The following is a 25,269-nucleotide window of genomic DNA, read 5'->3' on the forward strand; positions in this document are numbered from 1 at the left end:
TCCCCAGTATGCCCAGTATCAGCTCCCCCACTGCCTCCCAGTTGACCCCACTCTGTCCCAGTACACCCGCGCCGCCAGGGGTCGCCATCACCGCCGGAGCCGACGCTCTGGCCGTCCCCTCTCGATTCCCCTCCCACCGTAAAGGAAGTGGCCGCTCCAGCCGCTTCATCTCGATGGTTTACCACCGGGAGGGCGGGGCCGTGGCGCCCGGCGCGCGTGGTTTTCCCACCGTCACGTGACCGAAACCCGGGCGACGTCACGAGGTTTGCGGAAGTGCGCGGGAGAGACCGGGAGACGCGGAAGGATCCCGGGTGAGGGGCCCGGACAGGCCACCGGGGGTCATAGAGAGCGGCGGGGGGACAGAGGGGCCCGGTACCGGGGGTCATAGAGACGGGGGAGTGGGCTAGAGGGGCCCAGTACCGGGGAACCATAGAGCGGGGGGCGGGAGCAGAGGGACCCGGGGATCATAGAGCTCAGGGGGGTGTGTCGGGTGGGCTAGAGGGGTCCGGTACCGGTAATACCACAGAGAGGAGCGGGCCAGAGCGGCCGGTACCGGGGTGACATGGGGGAGTGAGCGGGGCTCGGGACCATAGAGAAGCCCCTCCGGGAGGGGGCTAGAAGGGACTCCCGTGGAGGGGCCGCCGTCGGCGCCGGGGGGGGGGAGACCATAGAGTCATGGGTCCTCCGGGAGCGGGAGAGGCCCCCCGAGACCATAGAGAGCGGCTTAAACCGTGCAGAAAGCCCGGCGGGGGCCGCTCTAGGCCTGCAACATAGAGTTGGAGGCGGGAGGACTCGTGGGGACACTCTGGGAGGAGACGAACCACAGAGAGGAATGGGGCGGGGGGGGCGGTGTCCTCCTCTCCTGCTGATTGGCTGCGCTTCCTGTTGCCATGGTGAAGGGGCGGGACCTGGGGGGGGCCTAAATCAGCTGGAGGGGGTATTGGGGGGCAGCTGGGCCCAGGGCGGGTAATAACTGCCCTTGGGGGGGTAATAACTGCCCTTGGGGGGGTAATAAATGCCCCATAGGGGGTAATAAATGCCCCTGGGGGGTGTCAGTGGCTTTGGGGGGGTTAATAAATGCCCCATAGCGAGTAATAAATGCCCTTGGGGGTGTCAGTGGCTTTAGGGGGGTAATTAATGCCCTTGGTGGGGGGTAATAAATACCCCTGGGGGGTGTCAGTGGCTTTGGAGGGGTAATAAATGCCCCGGGGGGGTGTAATAAATACCACATGGGGGTAATAAATGCCCTTGGGAGGGGTGTCAGTGGCTTTGGGGGGGGGTAATAAATGCCCCATAGGGGGTACTAAGTGCCCCTGGGGGGTGTCAGTGGTTTGGGGGGGGGGTAATAAGTGCCCCTGGGTGGGTCAGAAATATTCCATAGGAGATAATAAATGCTCTTCAGGGGGTAATAAATGCCCTTGGGGGGGTAATAAATGCCCCTGGGGGGTGTCAGTGGCTTTGGGGGGGTAATAAATGCCCCATAGGGGGGTAATAAATGCCCTTGGGGTTATCAGTGGCTTTAGGGGGGTAATAAATGCCCCGGGGGGTAATAATACCCTGGGGGGGTAATAAATGCCCCTGGGGGTTGTCAGTGGCTTTGGGGGGGGGGAATAAATGCCCCAGGGGGTGTAATAAATGCTCCATAGGGGGTAATAAATGCCCCTGGGGGGTGTCAGTGGCTTTGGGGGGCAGTGGGGTGCCTGGGACAGACCCAACAGAGCTTCGTGTGTCCCCCCCCTTGTCCTATCTCTGCCCCCCTATTTGTGTCCCCTGTCCCCACCCGCCACGTCCCCCCATTCTCCACCCCTGTTTCTTTCTGTCCCCACCCCCCCCGTGTTCCCCCCTGTTTTCTGTGTGTGTCCCCCCCCCCCCATCTGTCCCCCCCCATGTCCCCTGTGGGTCCCTGCCACCTCCGTGTCCCCCCGTGTCGGTGTCCCCACCGTGTTCATGGTCCCCGTGTCTTTGGCCTCTGTCCCTCGTGTCCATGTCTCCCATGACTGTGTCCCGTCCCCCCCCGTCCCCTCCATGTCCCCAATGTCCGTGTACCCCAATAATCACGTCCCCCATGCCCGTGTCCCCTCCACGTCCATGTGCCCCAAACACCCATGTCCCCCACATCTGTCCCCCATGTCCCCCATATCTGTGTCCCCATAATGTCCGCATCCCCCATGTCCACGTCACCCTATCCGTGCCCCCCATACCCTCCATATCCACGTCCCCGTGTCCCACCACGTCCCCGTGTCCCACCATGTCCCCATGTGCCCCATATCCATGTCCCATTGCGTCCCCGTGTCCCACCATGTCCCTGTGTGCCCCATATCCATCTCCCACCACGTCCCCATGTCCCCACCATGTCCCCATGTGCCCCATATCCATCTCCCACCACGTCCCCGTGTCCCACCATGTCCCCATGTGCCCCATATCCATCTCCCACCACGTCCCCATGTCCCACCATGTCCCCATGTGCCCCATATCCATGTCCCATTGCGTCCCCGTGTCCCACCATGTCCCCATGTGCCCCATATCCATCTCCCACCGCGTCCCCGTGTCCCACCATGTCCCCATGTGCCCCATATCCATCTCCCACCACGTCCCCGTGTCCCACCATGTCCCCATGTGCCCCATATCCATCTCCCACCGCGTCCCCATGTCCCACATGTCCCCATGTGCCCCATATCCATGTCCCATCGCATCCCTGTGTCCCACCATGTCCCCGCGTCCCCCGTATCCTCCATATCCATGTCCCCGTGTCCCCCATTTCCGTGTCCCCCCGTGTCCTTGCCCTCCCATCTGTGCCCCATCCGTGTCCCCCATGTCCCATGTCCCCCCGTCCGTCTCCCCAGGCGCCGCTGCCACCATGGACCTGCTGTTCGGGCGCCGGAAAACGCCGGAAGAGTTGCTGCGGCAGAACCAGCGGGCGCTGGCCCGCGCCATGCGGGAACTCGACCGCGAGCGCCAGAAGCTCGAGGCGCAGGAGAAGAAGATCATCGTCGACATCAAGAAGATGGCCAAGCAGGGCCAGATGGTGAGGGGACACCACGGCGGGGGGGGGACATGGAGAGCACCGGGAGACTGCAGAGGGGATGGGACAATACGGAGGGGACCACGGGACTGTTGTGGGGGACATGGTGGGGACGGGTGAACGCAGAGGGGACACGAGGACACGGAGGGGACCAAGGGACTGCAGTGGGGACATGGGGATGTAGACGGGACTAGGGGACACGGAGGGGACCAGGGGACATGGAGGGATCCAGGACTCTTGGAGGGGACCACGGGTGGGGACATGGAGGGTGTTGGGACACTCGGGGGGAGACCAGGGGATCGTGGAGGGGACCTGGGGGACAGTGGTGGACCATAGTGGTGACCAGGGGACCATGGAGGGGACTTGAATGCTGGGGGGGTGACCGGGGACCATGGTGGGACTAGGGGATGCGGCTGGGACATGGGTGCATGGAGAGGACGAGGTGACACGGTGGGGATTGGAGGGGGGGACACCATGGAAGTCCCCACGTGACCAAAGTGGGTGCAAGGGGACCAGGAGACCGTTGAGATGGCGGTGGGGACCATGGTGGGCCCTGAGGGACACAGAGGGATCCCTGGAGATCTTGGGGGACCCCTTCTTGGGGGACCTCGTGGCCACTCGATGTTCCCCCTGTGGCCTTCAGGATGCGGTGAAGATTATGGCGAAGGACTTGGTGCGGACGCGGCGTTACGTGAAGAAGTTCATCACCATGAGGGCCAACGTCCAGGCTGTGTCCCTCAAGATCCAGACCCTCAAGTCCAACAACTCCATGGCCCAGGCCATGAAGGGTGTCACCAAGGCCATGGCCACTATGAACCGGCAGGTGGGTGCCCGTGGGGACGTCCGTAAGGCTGTGACCACCGTAAGCTGCCCTGGGGTGGCCACGGGGATGTCCTTGAGAATGTGGCCACCACAAGCTGCCCCAGGGGAGATCCCCAAGGCTGTGGCCACCACAGGTTGCCCTGGGCTGCCCGCGAAGATGTCCCCAAGACCATGGCTATCACCAGCTGCTTCAGGGGGACGTCCCTGTGGGCCACGGCCACCACAAGCTGCTTGTGAGGATGTCCGTAAGACTGTGGCAACCGTGAGCTTCCTCAGGGGATGTGCCCAAGGCCACGGCCACCAAAAACCCCTCGAGGTGGCCATGGGGACATCCCCAAGACCGTAGCCACCACAAACCACCCAAAATGGTCCTGGGGACCTACCCAAGGCTGTAGCCACCATGAACTGCCACCGACACGGCTGCGGGGACATCCCCGTGTCCCTGTGTGCCACGTGCTGTGTTCCTGTGTCCCCCCCCGCAGCTGAAGCTGCCCCAGATCCAGAAGATCATGATGGAGTTTGAGAAGCAGGCGGAGATTATGGACATGAAAGAGGAGCTGATGAACGACGCCATCGATGACGCCATGGGGGACGAGGACGATGAGGAGGAGAGGTGGGGACGTGGAGGGGACATTGGGGTCGTGGAGACGGGGATTTGGGGGACGTGGAGGGGACATTGGGGACGTGGAGACGGGGATTTGGGGGACGTGGAGGGGAATTGGGGGTCGTGGAGACGGGGGGATTTGGGGGACGTGGAGGGGACATTGGGGTCATGGAGATGGGGATTTGGGGGACGTGGAGGGGACATTGGGGTCGTGGAGACGGGGATTTGGGGGAGATGGAGGGGACATAGGGGTCGTGGAGACGGGGATTTGGGGGAGATGGAGGGGACATTGGGGTCGTGGAGACGGGGATTTGGGGGAGATGGAGGGGACATTGGGGTCGTGGAGACGGGGATTTGGGGGACGTGGAGGGGACATTGGGGTCGTGGAGGCGGGGATTTGGGGGACGTGGAGGGGACATTGGGGTCGTGGAGACGGGGATTTGGGGGACGTGGAGGGGACATTGGGTTCGTGGAGACGGAGATTTGGGGGAGATGGAGGGGACATGGTGGTGGAACGGGGATATGGGGGACACGGAGAACTGGAAGACAGGGACATGGCAGTGGGGGGACGCAGGGCTGAGGACATGGGGGGGACACTTGGGGACGCCCGGGAAGGGTTGGGGACATGGAGGGGACATGGCGGAGGAAGGGGGGGGGACAGATATGGAATGCCGGGAAGGTTGAGGACACCTTGGGTGGGGACAGAGCGGGTCAGGGGACACTTGGGGGGGCATGGGGGGGTCCCCCCTGGTGTCACCGCTGACCCCCCTTGTCCCCCGCAGCGACGCGGTGGTGTCACAGGTGCTGGATGAGCTGGGGCTGAACCTGACCGACGAGCTGGCCAGTGAGTGGGGGGGGGGGGGCATTTTGGGGGGGCTAGGGGGGTATTTGGGGGGGGGTGTAGTTGAACATCCACGGAGGGGGGGGCATTTTGGGGGGTATTTAAGGGGCCGTGAGGGGCACCGGGGAGCAGGGGAGGGGGTGCATTTTGGAGGTAAGGGGTATTTGAGGGGTCTGGGGGGAGATTTGGGGGATCGGGGGGGGCATTGGGTGGTAGATACAGGTCTGGGGGGGGGCATTTAGGGGGGCACGGGGGTATTTAGGGAGTCTGGGGGCTATTTGGAGGGATGTTTGGGGGGCAGATGAGGGTCTGGGGGGGGTTATTTCAGCGGCTTGGGGGGTGTTTGAGGGGAGGGGTGCTGGAAGGTGGTGACCCCCTGACCTCTGCCCTTTGCCCCCCCCAGCCCTGCCCCCGCCGGGGGGGTCGCTGGCGGCGGGGGAGGGCCGGGCGCCCGAGGCCGCGGCCGCGCTGGCCGACGCCGACGCCGACCTGGAGGAGCGGCTCAAGAACCTGCGCCGGGACTGACCCTTGACCTCCGACCCCTGACCCCCCCAAAGCTGGATGACCCGACACCCCCCCAACCCCCCCACCCCCACCCCCCCTTTTTCGCCACCCCTCAGACTCCGGGGTTGACCCCTGCTGCTCCGCGACCCCGGGGTTGACCCCACGACCCCCCGGGGTTGACCTCAGCGAACCCGCGACCCTGGAGCTGCCCCGTGGTGACCTCTGACCCCGTGCGACCCACGGTCACCGCCGTGACCCCTGCGGTGACCTTTGAACTTGGCCAACAGTGACCCCGCCTGCCCCCGATCCCTGTGTGGTGACTCTTGCCCCTAGGGCTGACCCTTGACCTCTGGCGTTGACCTCTGGTGACCTATGACCCCTCCCGGGGATAAACCCCGGTGACCTTTGACCCTTGCCCCACCCTCCGTGGCCTGGGGGGGGTCTCTCAGACACACTACAGGACCTTGGCCCCCCCCTGGAACCATCCCCCCCGGGGGTATTTGCCCCTTTAATCTGGATTATTGACCCTTTATTGGGGTATTTGCCCCCCCCCCCCGAGATATTTGCCCCCCCCCCCCGGGGGTATTTACCCCCTTTATCTGTGTTATTGACTCTCTCTTGGGGTATTTTTCCCCCCCCCGGCGGTATTTGCCCCCTTTATCTGGGTCATTGACTCTTGGGGTATTTGCCCCCCCCCCCCAGCATATTTGCCCCCTTTATCTGGGTTATTGACTCTTGGGGTATTTGCCCCCCCCCCCCCCCCCCCCCAGCATATTTGCCCCCTTTATCTGGGTTATTGACTCTTGGGGTATTTGCCCCCCCCCCCCCCCAGCATATTTGCCCCCTTTATCTGGGTCATTGACTCTCTTTTGGGGTATTTGCCCCCCCTGGGGATATTTGCCCCCCCCCCCGGGGGGTATTTGCCCCCTTTATCTGTGTTATTGACTCTCTCTTGGGGTATTTATCCCCCCCCGGGGGTATTTGCCTCCATCTTTCCATTATTTGCCCCCTCTTGGGGTATTTGCACTCCCCCCCCCCGGGGTATTTGCCCCTTTTGGGGGTATTTGCCCCCCCCCCCCGGGGCAGTTGAACCGGGGCAATAAAGGCCGCACGTTGGTATTTGCTGCCTCCCCCCGGCTTCTTCCTGGGGGGTGCCCAGTGCCACCCAGTATGGGACTGGGAGCACTGGGGGAGGGTGAAGGGGGGGGTGTTCACTGGCGGCTGCTATAGGGTTGGGGTGCTGGTAGGGGAGGGTGGTCCCGGGCACCGGGGACCTTCCTGGGTGGGGGTCCCGGACTTCTGGGTCCTTCCCGGGTGGGGGTCAGGGACACCCGGGACCTTCCCGGGTGGGGGTCCCGGACTTCTGGGTCCTTCCTGGGTGGGGGTCCAGGACACCTGGGTCCTTCCCGGGTGGGGGTCCCGGACATCTGGGATCTTCCTGGGTGGGGGTCCAGGACACCCAGGTCCTGCCTGGGTGGGGGTCCTGGACTTCTGGGTCCTTCCCAGGTGGGGGTCCCAGACTTCTGGGATCTTCCTGGTGGGGGTCCGGGACGCCCGGGTCCTTCCCGGGTGGGGGTCCCGGACTTCTGGGTCCTTCCTGGGTGGGCATCCCAGATGCCTGGGTTCCTCCCCATTTTGGGGTCTGGTTCAGGGCTCTGGATACTGGGAAGGGGGTGGGGGTTGGTTTGGGGTGCAGGACACCTGGGACCCTCCCCAGTTTGGGGTGGGAGCTGGGGGGGCTGGTTTGGGTGCCCGGACACCTGGGACCCTCCCAACTGCCTCTCCCCTCCCCTTCCCCACCACCGAGGCTCGGTTCGACACCAAACCAGACGACATCCCATTTCTGCGCTAAAAAAACGGCATTTTGGGGCAGATGAGAAAACACCGCATGGGCCCGGCAGCCACCACCATCTTTTGGGGCAAAAACTCCCCAAATTGCTGTGTCCTCACTGCAAAAACTTCTCTTTTTGGCGGAAAATCCCCATTTTTAGCACCCATGCGGATTTTGGGTCTGTTGGCTGATTTTTTTGTGTCCTAGAGATGTGTGCGTGATCCAAGGTGGCTTGAATTCCCTTTGATTTACAGGTTCGAAGCAGGAAATGTAGATTATTTTTTTAAAAAGGGATTTTTTTTTTTCCCCAGCATGGGGAAAAATAGGGGTTTATGTGATTTTTCCAGAAATACTGATTTCTGAGAGCGATGTTTTGGGGTGAGAGGAACTGCTTTGAGGACATGAAACATCCCGGGCGCCTGACCATGGGCGTTTTGTGCTGCTTGTGGGTGCTTTTTGTGCATCACTAACGCATTTTCCCTGATGGCAAAAAAAAAAAAGAAGAAGTGCTAACTTTCTGCAAAACGCAGACAAATTGCCAAATTTCTAATAATAGTCCCCCCCCCCCCCCCCCCCCCCTTTTTTTTTTTTGCATTTATTTGCACTTCTTTTCCTGTTCAGACTTTGGCCTTTCCCAGGGCTCGTGTGTCTCCAGGCGAGCTCAAGCCGTGCAGGAAAACACCGCTCAGGGCTAGAAGTGACCCAAAAAGGACTAAAACCACCCCAAAAAAAGGGATTTACATCAAAGCGGGAGCAGAGGCGAGGTAGGGAGTGCGGCATGGGGCAGCAAAACAGGGGCGAGCGCCGGTTGGGATTTGCATCGAGCCTGCGGCTCATGGGCAAAATATCCAGCAGAACCCAAAACGGTTGGTTTTAGCCCCAAAATGTGGAGCTGGGCATTTGGGAGCCCACAGGAGGAAGCGCTTGTTCCCAGCAAAGATGGGACAGTTGCGGATGGTTTGTTGGGTCGGGAGGACGATGTGACTGTGGGGCTGCTGAAATGAATATGTTTCTGTATTAAAAATGTATATTTAAATCGCAGCCTCCGGAGGTGGCCGGCAGGATGCTGAGGTGTGAGGTATGGCGCTTTGCGGGGCACTGTTTTGGGTTATTTAGGGGATTTTTAACTGCTTCAGGGGAAAAAAGGGATACTTCCTAACTCCTAGAAAAGAATTATTTAAAAATTTAAATGAAATAAAAAAAGAAATAAAAGAAAAAGAGTTATTATGAGTGGGTGCCATGTAGCATTAACCAGCCTCTCCTTTTTCCCCCTGGGCTGGTTAAAAATTAAAGCTGTGTCCTGTGACCAGACAGGATTTCACCCCAAAAACCGGATGGACAAAGGGATGTCAGGATACAGCCATGACCCATCTCCTAGTCAGGAGTTGCCGTTGGGGTGCGGGATGGTGAGGTGGTGCTTGAAGGGGTCACAGCTCCCCTGGTCTCCTCCACAGTTATTCCTCGCCGCCACCCTCCTCTTCCTCGGCCGTGGAAGCAGCGGGGCTGATGGACCTGCCAAAATCTCGTCGGTGGGAGTGATGGGAAGGAGACTTCTGCAGCCCCCGGGTGAGTCTTGCTCTCTGGTGGGTTGACCTTGGCTGGCTGGCAGACGCCCACCCAGCTGCTCTCTCCCCTTCCTTGGCTGGAAGGGGGAGAAAATAAGATGAAAAAAGCTCGTGGGTTGAGATAAAGTCAGGGAGATCACGGACCCTTTACTGTCGTGGGCAAAGCAGACGCGACTTGGAGGCGATTAATTAAATTTATTGGTAATTAAAAATAGAGTAGGATGGAGAGAAACAGAGAAAACTAGAAACACCTTCCTCCCCAGCCTCAGCTTCACTCCTGACTCTTCTACCTTCTTCTCCCCTGAGAAGGCGTAGGGGAATGGGGGCTGTGGTCAGTTCATAACAACTATGGGATCTAGTCCTTCGTGAACTGGGTTCTTCCCATGGGCTGGAGTCCTTTGGGATGAACCTGCTCCAGCGTGGGCTCTCCACGGGCTGGAGTCCTTCGGGATGAACCTGCTCCAGGGTGGGCTCTCCATGGGCTGGAGTCCTTCGGGATGAACCTGCTCCAGGGTGGGTCTCCATGGGCTGGAGTCCTTCGGGATGAACCTGCTCCAGCGTGGGCTCTCCACGGGCTGGAGTCCTTCGGGATGAACCTGCTCCAGCGTGGGTCCTTCCCATGGGCTGGAGTCCTTCAGGTTCAACCTGTTTCAGCATGGACTCTCCATGGGCTGTAAGGGAAACCTCTTCTCCAGCCCCTGAAGTACCTCCTCGCCCTCCTTCTTCACTGACCTTGGTGTCTGCAGGGTTGTTTCTCTCACATTTTTCTTCATTCCTCTCTCTCACAGCATTTTTTAGCCTTTCTTAAATACGTTACCAGAGAGGCACCACCAGCATCACTGATGGGCTCAGATTTGGCCAGCGGTGTTTCCATTTTGAAGCCAGCTGGACCTACCTGTGTCCAATGTGGGGCAGCCCAATGACTCTTGTCACAGAGGTCACTGCTGCAGCCCCCTCCCGCCCAAAACCTTGCCATGTAAATCCAGTACATGGTCTCATCCATCCCTCTGTCCTCCAATGTGTGAAGGTCTCTGCTCTTCTGATTTTTAGCAGGATTGCCCCCTGCTTTGCCCCCCAAAATTTAAGAAGGGTTTGTTGAGATGTCTTACTTACGGTTTTCTTGGCCATCCATGCTCGGGCAAGTGTGAGGTGTTGCGTTGTCAGCACCTTCCCCAATGGGGTGGATCTCTGCAGGACATTGCTCCAGCAGCTTTGAGCCGGTGGGGCAGGATGGAGGCATCTCATTTCACCCAAATCCCCCATTTCCTCCCCGCAGCCGCCAGCTGGAGCTTTCCCCGGAGGAAGCGAGATGTGGAGCCACCTTCATACCTGAAGTGGGTGGCTTTTGAAGGCAAGCTGCCCGCCAATGCCGTCTCCAACTGGAACGACTATGCCAAGAGGATGGAGTATGTCTGCTCAACAGGAGTGCTCGGCTGCAACACTGGTGCCTACGTCCCCGACCGAGGTCCCTTCTGCTTCTTCCCGTTTGCAGAAGAGGAGCAGAGCACCCCCATGTTCAAGGTGTTAGTCAACGTGGGAGACTTTGAGGCGCTGGACTGGGTGGACGCCTCCTTCGGCAGCGTGCCCAAAAACGCCGTGGAGGGCTGCCCATCCGTTGATGTCTTCGTTGGGAGGAACCGCTACGGCTTGGGCAAGGTCACCAAAGAGCAGAGGGCTATCTTCGTAGTGGTGGATGGTGAGGAGGTTTGGTACAAGTGGTACCAAGTCTTGGTGGTCAAGAAGGGCCCAGCAGACATCACCATCTCCGATGTCCGCTACAACTTCAGTGGGGCAGTGGAGCACGGGGAGGACGTCACCCTGACGAAGACCACGTTGAAGAATGAGGGCTGCCAAGTGGTGCGGAAAGCTGTCACCTTGGAGGAGGCCACTGAGATGGAGCACGACTGGGAGATAGACCAGAGGGTCTTCGCCACCATCCGTGGGGTGTTGCGAGCCGCCGTCTTGGCCTTCAATGGGACGGGCTGGGAGGTCACCAATGTCAACAACATCCCCTGGGTGGGGGGAGCCAGCACCAGCGAGTATGTTGTCCATACCCGTGTGGTTGAGGAGGAGGTGCAGCCCCGGATGGTGTGCACGGTGGCCCTGGAGGGACGCCAGTTGGACGTCCGTGTCCCTTTCACCGCGCAGCTGACCCGTAATTTTGGCGACGGTCAAGTGCACCATGTGGCTGTGACGGGGTGGGCTCGCAGCCGGGCGGTGGTGGGTGTCAGGGCCAGTGTCAAGCAGTGCTGGCCCATCACTGATGTCTCACCATGCCGGGCATAGAGGATGGTGAGGTGGGTTGGTGCATCTGGCACGTTCTACTGTGACACAGAATGCAATGCCATGTGATTTTTTTTGCAATCTTTTTTCTGGGTTTGTTTGTTTTTCCCCCCATAACTACCATCTCACCCCAAAACAGGATGGCAGCAACTTGGAATGCAGAAAAATGTATTTTTTTTGGCCTTCCATATTTTTCATTTTCATGGCATAACCTTCATCCCTCTCTGAAACGACACAGCAACAACACAGAATGCAGAAAAACGTGGGGTTTTCCGTCTTTATTTTCTATTTTCTCCAAAATAAGCTCCATCTCTCCCCAAAAAGACACAGCAACAATGTGGAATATAGAAAAATGCTGGATTTTGCAGTCTGCATTTTCTATTTTTTTCCCTAATAACCTCCATCTCTCCCTGAAACAGGACGGTACCAGCATAGGATGCAGAAAAATGCATTTCTTACGGTCTCTATTTTTCCTTTTTTCCACCATAAATTTCATCAATCGTCTCTCTCCAACCCGGCAGAGCAGCCGCCTGTTGAGGAACCTCTCTCCACCCAGAGCTGGATGGACATAATTTCCTGCTGCGACACCTGCGTTATCTTTTCCTCTTGCGTTTGATGAAAAATGCTTGCAAGGCAAACAAATTCAGGTGTGTGGTTCATTAGAATGCTCCCCAAAAAGTAATTTTGTAAGCAAAGGGGTGACAAAGAAGGAAAAAAAAGCCAAAATAAGGGATACAAAGGCAACCACTCATCTCAGGGTGACGGTGGAGGCTGTGTCCTTGGAGGACGCTCATGGAGGTGGCACCATCTTGGGGTGATGGTGGAGGTTGTGTCCGTGGAGGAGGTACCATCTCAGGGTGATGGTAGAGATTGTGTCCTTGGAGGACACTCATGGAGGTGGCACCATCTCGGGATGGAGGTGGCACCATCTCGGGATGACGATGGAGGTTGTGTCCTTGGAAGACACTCATGGAGGTGACACCATCTTGGTGTGATGGTGGAGGCTGTGTCCTTGGACGAGGTACCATCTCAGGGTGATGGTAGAGATTGTGTCCTTGGAGGACACTCATGGAGGTGGCACCACCTTGGTGTGATGGTGGAGGCTGTGTCCTTGGAGGATGCTGATGGAGGTGACACCATCTTGGGGTGATGGTAGAGATTGTGCCCTTGGAGGACACTCATGGAGGTGGCACCATCTCAGGGTGATGGTGGAGGTTGTGTCCTTGGAGGATGCTCATGGAGGTGACACCATCTTGGTGTGATGGTGGAGGCTGTGTCCTTGGAGGATGCTGATGGAGGTGACACCATCTCGGGGTGATGGTGGAGGCTGTGTCCTTGGACGAGGTACCATCTCAGGGTGATGGTGGAGGCTGTGTCCTTGGAGGACGCTGATGGAGGTGACACCATCTCGGGGTGATGGTGGAGGCTGTGTCCTTGGATGAGGTACCATCTTGGTGTGATGGTGGAGGCTGTGTCCTTGGAGGACGCTCATGGAGGTGGCACCATCTCGGGGTGATGGTGGAGGCTGTGTCCTTGGATGAGGTACCATCTTGGTGTGATGGTGGAGGCTGTGTCCTTGGAGGACGCTCATGGAGGTGGCACCATCTCGGGGTGATGGTGGACCAAAGCCGCCCCCTCGGCGCCCAAGGGGTTAACCCCCTCGTCGCCTCCCCCCCCCCCCCCACTTCCCGCCAAGGCAGGAGCGACAGCGAAGCCGACCAATCGATGCTCGGCTAGGGCGGCCGCTCCGCCCACCGGGCACCGACGGGGGGGGGGGGGGAGCCCGGAGGACTTTGGGGGTCCCGGGGGTCTGGGGGGGGAGCTGAGAGTTGGGGGAGTCCAGAAGAGCTGGGGGGGGCTACAGAGGGGTTGGGGGTCCTGGAATGCGGGCTGGGGGGGGGGGCAAAAAGCTTGGGGGGGGTGTCCAGGGGGCTGGGAGGGGCAGAGATTTGGGGAGACCCCAGATGGCCTGGGGGGGCAGGGGGTGGTCCCCTAGAGGGTTGGGGGGGGTCTCCCCAAATCTTGGGGATTGCAAGCACTGCACTGCGACGCAACACGCTGCACTGCAACACGCTGCAGTGCAATATGTGCAGCACTGCAATGCAAATGCAACGCTGCAGTGCAAGCCTGGCACGGCAATGCCAATGCAACGCTGCAGCGCAAGCCTGGCGCTGCAATGCAAACGCAACGCTGCAGTGCAGGTGCTACACTGCAATGCACTTGCAATGCTGCAGTGCAAGCGCTACACTGCAGTGCACATGCAACGCCGCAGCGCGAGCACCATGCACTGGGCCGTGGATAACAAAATGCAGCGCGAGGCTGCAGGCAGCGCAAGCGCAACGCCGCACTGGAGGCACCGCCGCGGCTGCAGCGCCCCGTTGCGGATGCAGCACAACCTTCGCCGCGCGTGGCAAAAAGCCACGTCGCACGGCGGCGCGCCGCGAACGCGCCGCACCGCACGAACCGCCTTGCATCGCCGCAAGCGCAACGTGCGACGCCGCAGGGCACAGCTGCAAGCAGCACTGCGAGGTCCCACCGCCGCAGCGCCGCATTCCCCGGGGCTCCTCTGCAAGCGCGACACCCCGTCGCTCGGCGCTGCCACCGCTGCGCTGCACCACGCATGCCAGGCTGCTCGACAGCCCCGGGATGCGTTTCGGTTGCAACCTCCCATCTCAAATGCGCTCGCACGCCGCAATAAAAAAACCACAAAGCAGCGCAGAGAGGTGGCTAAAACCATCGTTACAGCAAAAGGGGGGGCAAAAATTGGGGGGGGGGGTGTGTTTGCGCGAACCGGCCCGGAGGAGGGAAGCAGAACCGCGAAGGTTTGCCCAAGCCACCCCGGCACCCATTTTGAGCCGTGGGCAACCAGGCAAGCGGCTGGTGAGGTAGGTCGATCTCTCGAAATTTAAGGCCCGGCACGCGCGGGGCTTGAGGGAGGGGGACGGCGCTCGCTGCGATGAATAAATACCAAAAAGGGGGCGGAGGGTGGGGGGAAAGGTGAGTTGCAATTGAAAGGGAAGAAGGGGGCGTCCCGGTGGTGGGGTTAGGGTGGAGGGGAGATGGAAGTGCCCTGAGGAGATGAGTGAGGGACCAGGGAGGCACCAAGCTCATGGGGGACATCAATCATCAGTTCGTCTTCATCCCCCATCTGTGTTACATCTCCTTTGGGACACTGTCCTGGAGTCACCAGGCTCATGCGGGACATCAGTCATCAGCTGGTCTTCACCCCCAGCCATGTCGCATCTTCTCCAGGACCAGGGAGACATGTCCTGGAGCCACCAGGTTCATGGGGGACATCAATCATCAGGTCGTCTTCACCCCCGACTGTGTTGCATCTCCTCCAGGACCAGGGAGACACATCCTGGAGCCACCAGGCTTGTGGAGGACATCAGTCACCAGCTCCTCATCCCACCATCCGTGTTGCATCTCCTCTGGGCCCAGGGAGCCGTATCATGGAGCCACCAGGCTCATGGGGGGCGGTCATCAATCATCAACTTGTCTTCACCCCCGGCCGTGTTACATCTCTGGGACGCAGCGTCCTGGAGCCACCAGGCTCGTGGGGGACATCAGTCATCCGCTCAACTTCACCCCTATCTGTGTCACATCTCTGGGATCAGGGAGCCAAGTCTTGGAGCCGCTGGGTTTGTGGGGGACATCAAGCATCGGCTCATCATCCCCCCCATCCATGTCGCATCTCCTCCGGGCAAACCAGTCCATCCGCAGCAGCCGTATGGCACCGGCCGGCAAGGAAACCAGCACCGGCCATCCGGGGCATCCACCAGGTCCACCCCACCCACCCAACCTCAACCGTCCCCCACCCATCACCACCTCCTCCACCGGGATGAAGTGGCGTCACCTTCCTCATCCTCCCCACCGCCAAACCCCATCACTTGTCCCTGGCGGCCGCCCGGGCGTGGATGCGCGTGTGCCGGGCGAGGGAGGACTTGTTGCTGAAGCTCTTTCCGCAGTGGGGACAGGGGAAGGGTCTCTCGCCCGTGTGCGAGCGCTCGTGCACCGTCAGGTCCGCTAAGTACTTGAAGCTCTTGCCGCAGGCGCCGCAGGGGTAAGGTCGCTCCTCGGTGTGGCTCCGTTGGTGCATGGTGAGGTTGGACTGCTGGCTGAAGCGCTTGCCGCAGGCGGCGCAAGGGTAGGGTCGCTCGCCCGTGTGCGACCGTTGGTGCTTGTTGAGGTCCGACGGGTTGGTGAAGGTCTTGCCGCAGGAGCCGCAGGCGTAGGGACGCTCGCCTGTGTGAAGCCGTTGGTGCGTGGTGAGGGTGGAGAGGTGGCCGAAGCTCTTGCCGCAAGCCCCGCAGGCGTAGGGCTTCACTCCCGTGTGGGTTCGCTGGTGGGTCTTCAGGTGGGTCAACCGGCCGAAGCTCTTGCCGCACTCGCCGCAGGGGTATGGGCGGTCCTTCCCCTGCACCGATGGCTCCCGCTTCACCCAGGGCTTCTCCGGGCTCCTGTTGTCCTCTGCCGGTCTGGGCGGACCTTGGGTGAGGGGCTGTGGGAAGGTGGTGGGATCCCGTGGGATCTGTCGCCGGTGCGTCCCCCTCTGGGCAGCGGTCCTGGCTGTCGGGACACCCTGAAGGGTGCTGGCTGGGTGCGGGGGGTCTTGCCGTTGCAAAACGGACGCCTCCGGGTCTCTGCTCGCCATGGTGGGACCTGCTGGGGAGGGGGAAGGAGAAGATGCTTCATGACTTGGTTCTCAATGGAGGACACCACCCTTCTCCTCTGACCCCACCACCCTCGATCTCCTCCAGCAACGGCGGAGATGGTCCAGCTCCCACCGTTGAGCGAAACCCCAAATCCATCCACGATGGCCATCAGGCCATGCCAGGAGAGGGATGAAGTTGAAGCCACCTCAGCAGAACAGCCCAGCCGGTCCGAGGGGCAAGGACGGCTGCAGGACGACTCGGAGAGAAGGCCACCATGCTCCAGCCATCATCCCCAAAACACCACAACTCCTCAAAGCAGTGTTTCCAGCGTCACCATGAAGGAGAAGCTGATGCTGAAGGAAGGGAACAAGATTTTGGGGCTCATAGTTTCCAGAGGACAAACGGGGAGAACAAGGGCTCTCTACGGATGCTCATGAGCTTCACTCCAAGATCTCCATCCTTCTCCACAACTCGGGAGGAGACGGCCGTCTTCCAGCTTCCCACACTGGCGTGGACATCTCAGTTACGTCTCCCAGCCCTTCTTCTCGCTTCAGTTTGGCTTTTGAGCCCAAGACCTTTCTTCTCACACCGCAAGAGGGCTCAAGATCACAGGTGGTGGCACCGCTGTGAGAGTCTCTGTCTGGATTCTTCTTGGGGTCACGTCCATCTCCTTCCTCAATACCCCAAGAGTTTTCCCAGCACCAGGACCTCATTTTTGACCCTTTCCCCTCCTTCGCTCTCACGCGTCCTCCCTCGAGAGCAACAAAACCACCCCAAAAAAGAACAATGACACCATGGGGACATTTGTGGGGAGGACCAGACCGGACCAAGCCCATCGCAGGAGACACCCTACCACCACCGAGCTCCCCTGGCTCCTACAGCAGCTTCTTCACCCCCTTTTTCTTTTTTTTTTTTTTTTTTTTGAGGGGGGTGAAGGGTCTTTTTCCTCGAACGCATTACCTGCTTCCTGCAGGCGCCGCTCCTCTTCCTCGGGGACAAACTTGACCTTGCCCCGGGCCACCTCCTCCCGCCAGTCGTCCCCAGAGGGGAACTGGGGTGACACCGACGGGGGGCTCGGTGGGTCCCCTGACACTTCAGGGTCCTCTGCGTCCCCCGGGGCCACCTCCTCCACCTTCACGCGCACCGTCACCTGTGGGACCCAAGGAAAAAGAGGCACCCAAAGGGCTGCAGAGGGGAGTTGGGTGCCGGGGACCCCCATCCCTCCTGCTTTTCCAGGGTCAATTTTGGGGGCGTCCCGTGGGAACGAGCTCGGAAGCAACTGCTGGAGCGGGGGGGGGGTTATACCCAGTTTTGGGGAACAGGAGGGTAGAAGCTCCTCGCAAACCTCCACCCCAGGGCAGGATCCGGCCGCTGCTCTCACCTGCTGCTCCCAAATCCCATCGGGATCTCCCTGTCCCAACTGGAAGCTCTCGGCCAAGGCGACGGCTTGGGCGCAGGATTCGGGATGTCGTACCCAGACCCAGCTCTGGATTTCCTCGGGAAGGATGCTGAGGAATTGCTCCAGCACCAGCAACTCCATGATCTGCTCCTTACTCCGCACCTCCGGCCGTAACCAACCCTGCGACAGTTCCCGCAACCGCCGGCAAACGTCCCGCGGGCCCGATGCCTCCTGGTACCGGAATTGCCGGAAACGCAAGCGACGCATCTCCGTGCCGGCACCGCCGCCGTGCAGCGCCGGTACCAACCGTCGCGCCCACTCCCCCCGGGGCCAGCGACGTCTCTCGGTCACCCGTTCCAAGGACATCGGGGACCCCTCCGTGTCCTCCTCCGGGCACGGCGAGGGGGGGCGAGGGGCCGGGGGACGCCGGCGGCCCCCCTCCGGTTGTAGCCGCCAGCGAGGTCGCGTCGTCGGGGTCTCCATGCTGCCGGGCTCCGTTGTTGCTGTGCGTCCCCCCACGACTCTCCCGGGGGGGGGGGGGGTTGTGATGTTGGGGGGGGGGCTTTGCAAAGCAGCCGGTGGGGTGGGCTCTGCAGGTGGGGGGGGGGGGAGAGAGCAGGGCATGGCTTTGCAAAGACACCCCCCCCCCCCAAGAACTATACAATGTGCCCCCCCCCACCCCCTAGCCTTGCAGAGCCCCCCAGGACCATGCAATGTGCCCCCCACCTTGCAGAGCCCCCCAGGACCCTGCAATGTGACCCCCCCCGCCCCAACCCCTACCCTTGCAAGAGCTGTGCAAAGCTTGCAAAGACCCTCACCCAGCCCCCCAGCTTTGCAAATCCGCCCCCCAGGACCATGCAATATTCCCCCCCCCCCCCCAGCTTTCAAAGCCCCCAGGCTTTTGCAAAGCCCCTGGGTACTGCAACATGTCATCCCCCCCCCCCCCCCCCCCCCCCCCCCCAATTGACTCCCAACCTTGCAAAAGTCCCGCAAATCTTGCAATCCCACGTGCCCCCCCAGCCTATCCCCCCCCCAGCCCATGCAATATCCCATCCCCCAGCTTGCAAAGCCCCCCCTTGCAATGTGCCCCCCCCCAGCTTTGCAAACTGCCCCCAGCATCATGTAATATGCCCCCGCCTTGCAACACCCCTTCCTCCCCCCCCAGGTCCTTGCAAAGCCCCCCAGGTCTTGCCACATGCCTCCCCCCAACTCCGGGCCTTTCCAAGCCCCCAGGACCATGCAATGTGCCCCCCCCCCGGCAAAGCTCTGAGAAGCTCGCAAAGACTCCCCAGCCTTGCAACCCCCCCCCACCCATGCAAGATGCCCCCCCCCCCCGCCATCACCCAGTTTACAAAGCCCCCAGGCCCTTGCAATGTCGCCCCCCTCCCAATCTTGCCAAGCCCCCTCCCTCCAGCCTTGCAAAAGCTCCGGGAACCTTGCAACCCCCCCCCGCCGCTCCACCCCCCCCCCCCCCCAGCCTTGCAATCACCCCCAGAATCGTGCAAAGCCCCCCCCCCCCCTTTTCCTCTCTGCAGAAGCTCCGGGAGCCTTACAACCCCCCCCCCCCCCCGGACCCTGCAATACCCCCCTCCATCTTCCCCCAACTTGCAACCCCCCCATGCAATGATCCCCCCCCCCCCCCCCCGCCTTATATCTTTGCAAAAGCCCTGGGAGCTTTGCAAGCCCCCCCCCAGCCATGCAACGCCCCCCCCCCCCCCCGGCCAAGCAATCCCCCCCAGGACAATGCAAAGGAACCCCCCCCACCCCCCAGGACCATGCAAAGACCCCCCCCCCATCAACCCCCCCAGGACCATGCAAAGACCCCCCCCATTCAACCCCCCCCCAGAACCATGCAAAGACCCCCCCCGGCCATTCAACCCCCCCAGGACCATGCAAAGACCCCCCCCCCCCAGCCATTCAACCCCCCCCAGGACCATGCAAAGACCCCCCCCCCCCCCGGCCATTCAACCCTCCCAGCCATTCAACGCCCCCAGGACCAAGCAAAGCAAGACCCCCCCCGGCCATTCAACCCCCCCCAGGACCATGCAAAGACCCCCCCCCCCGGCCATTCAACCCCCCCCCAGGACAATACAAAGCACCCTCCCTCGGCCATGCAACCCCCCCAGGACCATGCAAACACCCCCCCCCCCCCCCGCCAACCTTCCAATATGTTCCTGCGCCCCCCCCCCAACCTTTTACCACCCCCCCCCCCCGAGTCTTGCCCCCCCCCCCCCGGACCTGGGGTCCCGGCGCTGCAGCCCCGCCGCTCCCCTCTCGCCGACACAAAGGGCCGGAGCGGCCGGGCCCGGCCCCACCGCCCCCCCCCCCCAACCCGGTGTCCCCCCCCCCCCAACCTCCTCCCCTTGTCCTCGCCCCCCCCCCCCCCGATGGCCGTCGCCGCCGTCACTCAGCGCCGGGACCGGCTTTAACCCTCCGCTGCCCGGAGCCGGTGGCGGAGGGGAAAGGGTTAACACGGGGGGGGGGGCAAGCCTTGACACCCCCAAACTCCTCCCCCTCCCCCTCCCTGTGCACCCCCCCCCGCAAAATGCCCCCCCCCCCGTGCGGGTGCCCAGTGCCCCCCTTCCCCCATTGCCCCCCATTGCCCCCCCCTTTCCATTGCACCCCCCCAAACTGCGCGCTCCAGCTCTGTGCACCCCATCGCACACCCCCCCCCCAAAACTCTGCACCCCATGGACCCCCCCACACTTTTGCACCCCCCCACACTTTTGCACCCCCCACACTTTTGCACCCCCCCACACTTTTGCACCCCCCTTTTCCATTGCATTCCCCTCCCTTTTCCATTGCACCCCCCCCATGCACCCCCTCATTGCACCCCCAGCCCTGTGCACCCCTCTTCGGGGTCCGACCCCCCCCCCTTGCTGCCCCCCCCCCCCCCCGCAACCCCCCCATGGCCCCTTTCAGCCGCCGTACAGTGAGGGGAGGGGGGGAGGCAGCGAGGGAAACCCCTTCGTAGCGCTCCATTGGGCGAACGCGCTGTCAATCATGATGAGACCGCCCCGCCCCACCGCCAAGCTGGAGCCGGGGGAACCCCCTCCCCTGCGGCGGGGTGGAGGAGAGTGACAGCGCAGCGGGCCAACGGCAGCGAGGCTTGGGTGAAGGAGGGCGGGAACTCCCCGCCCCTTTTGGAACACCGCCCTCCCCGCTCGCCTTCTGGCAGCGGGAGGGGGGCGGGAGTGACAGCGCGGCGGGCCAATGGCGGGGCCGGGCCTAGGCCGGGCCCGGCGGCACCGCCAGCACCCGGGCTGCCGGGGAACGGGGAACGGGAACGGGAACGGGAACGGGAACGGGGAACGGGGAACGGGGCCTCACCCCGGCACCGCCGGCGGCCCCCAGAGGTGCGTGGGGACGGGGGCGGCAGCGCCGCGGCTTCCTCCGCCCTGGCTCCCGTTCCTCTTTGCTCCTCTCTTTCCCTCCTTACTTCCCTTCTTTTTTCCCCGGATTTTCCGTCTTTCCCCCCTTCCTTCCGTCTTTCCCCCTATTTTCTTTCTTTTCATCCTCCTCCTTTTCCCCCGTTTTCTCTTTTCCCCCCTTCTTTTCCCCGTCCTTCCATCTTTCCCCCTATTTTCTTTCTTTTCCTCCTCCTCCTTTCCCCCCATTTTCTCTTTTTCCCCCTTCTTTTCCCCCTTCCTTCCATCTTTCTCCCATTTTATTTCTTTTCCCCCTATTTTCTTTCTTTCCCCTTCCTCCATTCCTTCTTCCCCCCTCCATTCTGTCCTTCTTCCCCGCATTCCTTCCTTCTTTCCCCCCATTCCTTCCTTCTTTCCCCCCATTCCTTCCTTCTCCCCCCATTCCTTCCTTCTTCCCCCCATTCTCTTCCTTCTCCCCCCATTCTCTCTTTCTTCCCCCCATTCCTTCCTTCTTCCCCCCATTCCTTCCTTCTTCCCCTTCCTTCCTTCCTTCTGTCTTCCCCCCTTCCTTCTTTCCTTCCTTCCATCTTTCCCCCCTTTCTTCTTCCTTTCCCCTTTCTTTCCTTCTTTTCCCACTATTTTCATTCCCCCCCCTCTTTTCTTCTTTTATCCTGAGCGCTGAGCCATGCTCCGTTTTGAGGGGAATGTTGCTGTGCTCCCCATTTTGGGGAGAATATTGCGAGCTCTGAACCATGCTGCCCATTTTGGGGGGAATATTGTGAGCTCTGAACCGTGATCCCCATTTTGGGGGGAATAGCATGGCCACTGAGCTGTGCTCCCCATTTTCGTGGGAATATCATGACCACTGAGCCTTGCTCCTCATTTGGGAAGCAATGTTATGAGCTCTGAGCCATGCTGCTCGTTTCAGGGGGAATATTGCGAACACTGTGCTGCGCTCCCTATTTCACCCCAGCTTCGCGCACCCCGTGTATGTTCAGGGACGGCTCTTGCGGGACAGCCTCTTATGTTCGGGATTTTTCAGGATCTGGGGTGCATTTGCGGTGCTGCTGGGCATCCGAGAATCCCCACCTGGGCAACAAGTAGAAGACAGGAAAGGAGCTCTTGTGGGAGATCTGCATCTTTGGCACGGCATAAAAATTGTTCAAATTTCCTCTCCCCTCTGTTTTCCCCCACAGGCCGAGCCCCATCTGCCCTGTACCATGCCGAAACGGAAATGCAAATTCACCGACGAGCTCCAGGCAAAGTACCCCTGCTTCCGCGTGGGCCGGGAGAGATGGGAGGCCGAATGCTTGGTCTGCCAGGAGGGCACCTACGTCTCTGTGGCCAACAAGGGCTCTCTCGACCTGGAGGCCCACGTGCAGTCCATGAAACACAAGAGGAACGTGCTGGGGGATGCCTCGGTGGCCAAGCTGCCGGGCTGCTTCCTCCCTGCCGACTGCCAGCCTTTCGATGCTGCCGCCGCCACCACCGCCGCCGCCGCCGAAACACCTTTGGGCTTCCATGCTGCCGTTCTCAAGGACTGCTGTGAGCCCCTGGCTGGCTTGCCCAAAACTCCTGACCCCGTCTTAGACGTCTTGGGCTTGCAAATCAAGACGGAGGTGAGGCTGGATGAGGCGCTGGCCCCCTTTGCGTTGGACCATGGGATGGACCCACTCGATGGTGTCCCCTATTGTGGGGTGGCCCTGGGTGCGGGCGAGGCGGGGACCCCCTTCCCCATCCAGATCCGCTATTTTGACTGGAAGCGGGGTGGTGTGCAGAGCAGGGTGATCGGTGTGGAACCCCCACCGGCTGAACTGTCCCCTGGTGCCGCTGCGCTGGTGTGGGAGGCCTTGGAGAATCACGGGCTGCGGCAGCGGTGCGTGGCCGTTGTAGGTGAAAGCCCTAATGCCATGCTGGGAGGGCTGGGGTGCTGTACCCAGGGTCCGGCTGAGGTGTCCGGCTTGCGGGAGCTGCTGGAAGGGGTCTTCGTTGCCACCGACTGCCCTGCGCACCTCCTCAGCAACTGCATCCAGCACGGGGCGGACAGCCTGGAGGTAGACCTGCAGTCCCTCGTCTGGAAGATTTACGCCTACATCTCTGTCTACGCCGTCTGCGCCGAACCGCTCAAGGACTTCTTGGAGTTTGCCAAGAGGGAGTACCGGCGGCTGCTCCACCACACCAGGATACCCTGGTTACTCCTGCTGCCGGCCATCACCCGCTTGCTGCAAGTCTTCCCAGCCTTGAAGTCCTTCTTCCTCTCCCTCAGCCACCCCCCCTTTGCCATCCGGACCTTTTTTGAGGATGACTTCAGCGAGATCTACCTGCAGCACATGGCTTCGCAGGTGGCTGTCTTCGACATGCACCTCAGGACCTTGGCGAGGGAGGACAACTCGCCCTGTGAGGTGCTGGGCGTCCTCTCCTCCGTCCGCCGCACCCTCCTGGAGCGCAAAGCCCATGGCTTCATGTCGCTGCGGGTGAAGGAGCTGCTGGCGGAGCAGCGGGCGGCTGGGAGGGTTGGTGAGTGCGACACCTTCTGCCGCCACGTCCAGACCCTCTACGTGGCGTTCCTCGACTACCTGGATGCCCGGATGAGGCCGTTTGGGGAGCTTTTCCGTTTCCAGTGGATGCAGCTACGGGTACCACCAATGTGGGCGGAGGTGGAGGCATGCATCAAGTACCTGGCGGGCCACGGGGTCATGGTGGATGACAGCAAGTGCTTTGACCAGTTCTGCCAGCTGACCACCTTCTTGAAGGACTGCAGGAGCGACAGCGACTTCGGCGCCCTGCAGACGCACCAGAAATGGGTGCGTTTCTTTGGCAGCTCCCGCAGCTTGGCCGGCCACTCAGAGCTTCTCAGAATGGCTCAGGTTTTCTTTGCCATCCCCTCCTGCGGGGCCGATTTTCCAAGGGGGCTTTTCCTGATGTGAAGCCAGTGGGATCAGGTGTGGATTCGTCGTGGCCAGGCTACCACGAAACATGCGGCATTTCAAGACTTCTTTTTTGCAATGATAGACCTATTGATTCCTATTTTTGTACATCAGCCCACCGGGGAGGATTTGTTAATGGGATTTTTAAGGGCTGTACGCTGTCTGCAGGAGAGGTGGCTTGCTCTTGTGCAAATAAATACCACTACGGGCTCTGGTCATCTGTGGGTACTGGAGGGATAGTTGGGGGTCAGATGGCTTTTGGGGTTGTCATGGTTTAAAACCAGCCAGTAACAAAGCAGCACGAAGCCGCTTGCTCCCTCTTCCCCCCACAGCTGCGGTGGGATGAGGACAAAATATAAAGAAAAGCTGATGGGCTGAGACAAGGACAGGGAGGGATCACTCACCACTTATGGTCACAGGGAAAAGGCAGGCTCAACTTGGGGAAGAAACAAAATCAATTTAATTTACTACCACTCAAATCAAAACAAGGATACTGAGAAATAAAACCAAATCTTAAAATACCTTCCCCCCACCCCTCCCTTCTTCCTGGGCACAGCTTCACTCCCGAATTCTCCACCTCCTCCCCCCTAGCAGTGCAGGGGGATGGGGAATGGGGTTTACGGTCAGTTCATCACACATTGTCTCTGCTGCTCCTTCCTCCTCAGGGGGAGGACGCCTCACTCTTCCCCTGCTCCGGCGTGGGGTCCCTCCCACGGGAGACAGTCCTTCACGATCTTCTCCAACGTTAGTCCTTTCCATGGGCTGCAGTCCTTCACAAACTGCTTCAGCGTGGGTCCTTTCCAGATGCTGCAGTCCTTCAGGCACAGGCTGCTCTAGCGTGGGCTTTCCGATGGAGTCATGGCCATCTTTGGGGGCATCCCCCTGCTCCGGTGTGGGCTCCTCCCCAGGCTGCAGGTGGGCATCTGCTCCCCCGCTCACCTCCATGGGCTGGGGGGGACAGCCTGCCGTCTCACCATGGACTGCAGGGGCATCCCCTCCTCCGACGCACCTCCTCCCCCTCCTTCTTCACTGACCTCGGTATCTGCATAGGGGTTCCTCTCACATTCCAATCTCCTCCCCCGCTGCAGGTTTCCCCTTCTTAAATATGTTCTCCCAGAGGTGCTACCGCCATTGCTGATGAGCTCAGCCTTGGCCAAAGGTGGGTCCAGCTTGGAGCCGGGGAAGCTTCTAGCAGCTTCTCACAGGAGCCGCCCCTGCAGCCCCTCCCCTGCTACCAAAAACCCCACCACACAAACCTAAAACAGGTGTGAAAGTCAACTAGGATTCAATGGACTTCTTTCTTGGGTTGGAGAGAGGGAATGTGAGGTTTTGTCCATGCACTAGGGGTCTCCAAGCTTGGACCTCAAAACCAGTCCTCAAGCTTGTGCACCCACCTGCCCTGGCTCTAGCTAAGGGGTGGAGAAAGCTCTTGCAGCATCATGGAGGCA

The 25,269-nt window shown here is 60.8% G+C and overlaps 4 protein-coding genes across 6 annotated transcripts; 3 read left to right on the forward strand and 1 right to left on the reverse strand.

The window, feature by feature from the left end:
- The first annotated feature begins 180 nt into the window (after positions 1–180).
- On the forward strand, positions 181–6,912 carry CHMP2A (charged multivesicular body protein 2A). Of its 2 annotated transcripts, none has more exons than XM_030006224.2 (6): positions 181–311; positions 2,844–3,025; positions 3,666–3,845; positions 4,327–4,457; positions 5,231–5,292; positions 5,693–6,912. In XM_030006224.2, exons 2-6 carry the CDS (start codon positions 2,858–2,860, stop codon positions 5,812–5,814), a joined length of 663 nt encoding a protein of 220 aa, XP_029862084.1. In that variant the 5' UTR covers positions 181–311; positions 2,844–2,857; the 3' UTR covers positions 5,815–6,912. The 2 variants fall into 2 exon arrangements, with proteins under 2 accessions (XP_029862084.1, XP_029862085.1); XM_030006225.2 differs by lacking the exon at positions 181–311 and adding an exon at positions 337–372.
- A 171-nt stretch (positions 6,913–7,083) lies between these two features.
- LOC115337809 (natterin-4-like) lies at positions 7,084–12,114 on the forward strand. The gene is made up of 4 exons (XM_030006216.2): positions 7,084–8,388; positions 8,667–8,702; positions 9,079–9,190; positions 10,466–12,114. Exons 2-4 carry the CDS (start codon positions 8,688–8,690, stop codon positions 11,473–11,475), a joined length of 1,137 nt encoding a protein of 378 aa, XP_029862076.1. The 5' UTR covers positions 7,084–8,388; positions 8,667–8,687; the 3' UTR covers positions 11,476–12,114.
- A 2,080-nt stretch (positions 12,115–14,194) lies between these two features.
- On the reverse strand, positions 14,195–19,881 carry LOC115337807 (zinc finger protein 696-like). Of its 2 annotated transcripts, none has more exons than XM_030006211.2 (4): positions 19,765–19,881; positions 17,509–18,116; positions 17,088–17,277; positions 14,195–16,137 (listed from the first exon to the last, which is right to left on the reverse strand). In XM_030006211.2, exons 2-4 carry the CDS (start codon positions 18,007–18,009, stop codon positions 15,359–15,361), a joined length of 1,470 nt encoding a protein of 489 aa, XP_029862071.1. In that variant the 5' UTR covers positions 18,010–18,116; positions 19,765–19,881; the 3' UTR covers positions 14,195–15,358. The 2 variants fall into 2 exon arrangements, with proteins under 2 accessions (XP_029862071.1, XP_029862073.1); XM_030006213.2 differs by having other exon boundaries at positions 14,195–16,134; positions 19,765–19,880.
- Positions 19,882–20,661: 780 nt separating this feature from the next.
- LOC115337806 lies at positions 20,662–24,039 on the forward strand. Its single transcript, XM_030006210.2, has 2 exons — positions 20,662–20,882; positions 22,091–24,039. Exon 2 carries the CDS (start codon positions 22,115–22,117, stop codon positions 23,819–23,821), a length of 1,707 nt encoding a protein of 568 aa, XP_029862070.1. The 5' UTR covers positions 20,662–20,882; positions 22,091–22,114; the 3' UTR covers positions 23,822–24,039.
- The last annotated feature ends 1,230 nt before the right edge of the window (positions 24,040–25,269 follow it).

This window comes from Aquila chrysaetos, unplaced genomic scaffold (genome assembly GCF_900496995.4).
Source record: "Aquila chrysaetos chrysaetos unplaced genomic scaffold, bAquChr1.4, whole genome shotgun sequence".
Classification (NCBI taxonomy): Eukaryota; Metazoa; Chordata; class Aves; order Accipitriformes; family Accipitridae; genus Aquila; species Aquila chrysaetos.

What these genes read in the sequence shown, in the direction of transcription:
- CHMP2A (XM_030006224.2), top strand. Translation starts at nt 2,858, where the DNA reads ATGGACCTGCTGTTCGGGCGCCGGAAAACGCCGGAAGAGTTGCTGCGG. An exon ending in GAGGACGATGAGGAGGAGAG is followed by an intron (nt 4,458 to 5,230) that starts GTGGGGACGTGG and finishes TGTCCCCCGCAG; the next exon opens with CGACGCGGTGGTGTCACAGG. An exon ending in CCTGACCGACGAGCTGGCCA is followed by an intron (nt 5,293 to 5,692) that starts GTGAGTGGGGGG and finishes TGCCCCCCCCAG; the next exon opens with CCCTGCCCCCGCCGGGGGGG.
- LOC115337806 (XM_030006210.2), top strand. Translation starts at nt 22,115, where the DNA reads ATGCCGAAACGGAAATGCAAATTCACCGACGAGCTCCAGGCAAAGTAC.
- LOC115337807 (XM_030006211.2), bottom strand. Translation starts at nt 18,009, where the DNA reads ATGGAGACCCCGACGACGCGACCTCGCTGGCGGCTACAACCGGAGGGG. An exon ending in ATGGGATTTGGGAGCAGCAG is followed by an intron (nt 17,278 to 17,508) that starts GTGAGAGCAGCG and finishes TGGGTCCCACAG; the next exon opens with GTGACGGTGCGCGTGAAGGT. An exon ending in GCGGCGCCTGCAGGAAGCAG is followed by an intron (nt 16,138 to 17,087) that starts GTAATGCGTTCG and finishes CCCCCTCCCCAG; the next exon opens with CAGGTCCCACCATGGCGAGC.
- LOC115337809 (XM_030006216.2), top strand. An exon ending in GAGACTTCTGCAGCCCCCGG is followed by an intron (nt 9,191 to 10,465) that starts GTGAGTCTTGCT and finishes TCCTCCCCGCAG; the next exon opens with CCGCCAGCTGGAGCTTTCCC.